The sequence below is a fragment of the Bombina bombina genome, chromosome 3 (genome assembly GCF_027579735.1).
Source record: "Bombina bombina isolate aBomBom1 chromosome 3, aBomBom1.pri, whole genome shotgun sequence".
Taxonomy (NCBI): Eukaryota; Metazoa; Chordata; class Amphibia; order Anura; family Bombinatoridae; genus Bombina; species Bombina bombina.
In genome coordinates this window covers 383691476-383695383 of record NC_069501.1, presented here as the reverse complement: position 1 = coordinate 383695383, position 3908 = coordinate 383691476, and the positions used below count along the sequence as shown (strand labels likewise).

General features: G+C 36.5%; 1 protein-coding gene across 1 annotated transcript; it reads right to left on the bottom strand.

Annotated features, from left to right (window-relative positions):
* Nucleotides 1–1725: 1725 nt before the first annotated feature.
* On the bottom strand, nt 1726–2790 carry LOC128652348 (homeobox protein Mix.1-like). The gene has a single exon (XM_053705289.1). It carries the CDS (start codon nt 2788–2790, stop codon nt 1726–1728), a length of 1065 nt encoding a protein of 354 aa, XP_053561264.1.
* Nucleotides 2791–3908: the final 1118 nt, after the last annotated feature.

Here is a 3908-nt window from a genome sequence, read left to right as displayed (position 1 = left end):
CTAAAGCTAAAATTAACCCTACAAGCTCCCTACAAGCTCCCTAATTAACCCCTTCACTCCTGGGCATAAAACACGTGTCATTTAGCTGCCTTCTAATTACCAAAAAGCAACCCCAAAGCCATATAAGTCTGTTATTTCTGAAAAAAGGGGATCCCAGAGAAGCATTTACAACCATTTTTGCCATAATTGCAGAAGCTGTTTGTAAATAATTTCAGTGGGAAACCTAAAGTTTGTGACAAAATTTATGAAATAGTTAACTTTTTTTTTTTTTTTTGATCGCATTTGGCGGTGAAATGGTGGCATGAAATATACCAAAATGGGCCTAGATCAATACTTTGGGTTGTCTTCTAAAAAAAAATATATACATGTCAATGGATATTCAGGTATTCCTGACAGATATCAGGGTTCCAATGTAACTAGCGCTAATTTTGAAAAAAAGTGGTTTGGAAATAGCAAAGTGCTACTTGTATTTATTGCTCCATAAATTGCAAAAAAAGCAAAGAATGTGTAAACATTGGTTATTTCTAAACTCGGGACAAAATTTAGAAACTATTTAGCATGGGTGTTTTTTGGTGGTTGTAGATATGTAACAGATTTTGGGGGTCAAAGTTAGAAAAAGCGTGTTTTTTTCCATTTTTTCCTCATATTTTATCTTTTTTTTTTTTAGTAAATTATAAGATATGATGAAAATAATGGTATCTTTAGAAAGTCCATTTTATGGCGAGAAAAACGGTATATAATATGTGTGGGTACAGTAAATGAGTAAGAGGAAAATTACAGCTAAACACAAACACTGCAGAAATGTAAAAATAGCCATTGTCATTAAGGGTAAGAAAATTGAAAAATGGTCCGGTCATTAAGGGGTTAAATACATCTTGAGGAAAAAATGGTGAATGCTTAGGAATGTGATAAGATGAAGAGTCCTGCTGTACATTATAGGTAAATATAATTAGAGTGATAATATTTTGATATAAATAGCCCTGTGCACAAATAATACTCAAACCAGAAACAGTGCCCCTATAGGGATGATGCAGAAAATGATCAATACGCTTCCTCCTTCATGAAAGTTGAGGGAAAAACTGAAATAAAACAAAATAGAGAAGGTTCCATATAGCGTGATACTGTAAGGAAAATGATGTATTACTAGTAACGATACTCACACAGGCTGGAGCTACAATAGCTTTATGGTGTGCGTTCCATTATAAAGTCCAGGTTTATTCAGAGGGTTCCACTTTAATAAAACAAGTATATCTGTTGCATTAAAACATGTCAAAATAATCACTCTGGGGACACAGTGCTCTTAAAGGGACATTTAATTAAAAAAAAACTTTCATGATTCAGATAGGGCATGTAATTTTATACAACTTTCCAATTTACTTTTATCACCAATTTTGCTTTGTTCTATTGGTATTCTTTTTTTTTTTTTTTTTTTTTTTTTTTTTTTCCAGTTAATTTTCAATTGCTTTTTTTAAATTTATTTTTTTATATATAAAATCTCACAAAAACTCATAATATGAACTCATAATATTAACAGTGCATTAACAATCACAAATAACTTGAGTAATATAATATCCAGACAAACAAATAACACTCCTAGTGCTTCAAAGTCAAACTATATCAATATGATTTTCTTTATGCTACAATTCTGTGTATTCAGCAAAGTATTACACACTAGGATAATCATTGGGCATAGTACATAGTAAAATATTGATCCAGAGTCTTTATTTAATCCAAATGATGATAAACAGAAATCAAACTTCTTCTTTTCCAGTCTGTTTTAAGATCTGTAGATCTGTCACTATCTCCAGAGCCTGGAAAGGAAGTGTATTGTCCATTGTAGCCAATAGTCAAGTGTGGCTTCTTCTTTGTGAAATCAGTATTTCTCTTTTCATCTGTTGACGATTTTGAACTTGGGATTGGTGGAATTACTACATTCATCTCTGGTCCAATGGTCCTATTGGGAGGGAAATTATCATAGTCTATCTTGAAATCAGCATTCATAGATACATGTCTAACACTGAGGTCCATCACTTTGTTTTGAAAGCCAGCGATTACGGGTCTACCTCTGTTCACATTGTGCCAGTTCCCAGTGCGATTTGCAGATAACACACTGGATGATGTGTTGAGATGGTGCACTAGAATCTTCTGCCTGCTCATAGTATGTGACGTTTCATGAGATTGGTTACCAAAATATTGCTTTGATTTCCACTCTGGTTGGTCTTGATGAGGTGGTTCATGTAATTTTTCCTGCTGACACCAAGCCTTTGAAAGATGGGACATTGTCAAAGAAGAGGAAATGTCCTTGTTGACTACTGGGGTGCTTGAACATTGCTCTCTAAGCATAGGAAACAGGGTAGAATTGCGCCCATCACGTCTGACCTTTGCTCTCCTGTTCTGGAACCAGACATGTATCCTTGACTCAGGTAAATTAATCTGTGTAGCCAGGTACTCCCGGTGGTGGATGTCTGGGTACATGTTGCTTTGGAAGAACTGCTCTAGGGCATCCAGCTGTGCCTGGCGGTAGACTGTTCTCTTTCTGCGTTGGGGCAGTGGCTCTGGGGCAGAGCTGGAGGTGACTGTGACCTGCTGATCCTTCTGTACCTCGGTGTGTAGTGAGCTGAGATCACCGCTCATCTTTTCTTGTACAGAGCCCCGTTGGAAGTCCTTGTGATGAGCTGAAGGGAGACAAGCTTCCACTTGGTTGACAAGAAGATGATTCAGTCCTATCTGGTGAACATCAGAGGAAAAGCAAGAATATAAATCTCCAGTTGCTGCAGCACATTCTGCCATTGTAGTGGCTCCTGACTTTGGCCCTTCTAATTGTACAACCTTGAGGAAAGACCTGTGCTCTTCAGGTGCCTGGATCTCTCTTGGTATTCTTAGTTGAAAGCTAAACCTAGGAGGTTCATATGCTAATTTCTTAGACCTTGTAGGCCGCCTCTAATCTAAATGCATTTTGATAGTTTTTCACCACTAGAGGGCATTAGTTCATGTGTTTGATATAGATAACGTTGAGCTCATGCTTGTGAATTTACCATGGAGTCAGCTCTGATTGGCTAAAATGCAAGTCTGTCAAAAGAACTGTAATAAGGGGGCAGTCTGCTGAGGCTTAGATACAAGTTAATTACAGAGGTAAAACGTGTATTATTATAACTGTTTTGGTTATGCAAAACTGGGGAATTGGTAATTAAGGGATTATCTTTCTTTTTAAACAACAACAATTCTGGTGTTGACTGTCCCTTTAAATTTCACAAAACTGAACCTTAAAATTGGACTCATGGATATAATTTCTTGCGCTGATGCTTTACAAGCTTGGCGTTCCAGTCTGTGTTTGAAAACGTAAAGGGAAATGAAACCCAAAATATTTATTTTGTGATTCAGATAGAGCAGGCAAATTGAAAACGCTTTCTAATTTCCTCCTATTATCAAATTTTCTTCATTCTCTTGGTATAGCAGGGATGTAAGCTCAGGAGCAGGCATATGTCTGGAGCACTATATGGCAGCTGTTTTGCAAGAATGTTAGCATTTAAAAGAGCACTAAATAGCAGCACTATTTCCTGCCATGTAATGCTCCAGATGCCTACCTAGGGATCTCTTCAACAAAGAATACCAAAGAAACAAAGAACATTTTATATTAGAAGTTAAAGGGACACTGTACCCAAATTTTTTGTGTGATGTGATAGAAGCCGGACCATTTTTGGTTGAGAACCTGGGTTATGCTTGCTTATTGGTGGGTAAATGTAAGCCTCCAATAAGCAAGCGCTATCCATGGTGCTGAACCTAAAATTGGCTGGCTGCTAAGATTTACATTCCTGCTTTTAAAATAAAGATAGCAAGAGAATGAGGAAAAATTAATAATAGGAGTAAATTAGAAAATTGCTTAAAATTTTATGCTCTATCTGAATCAT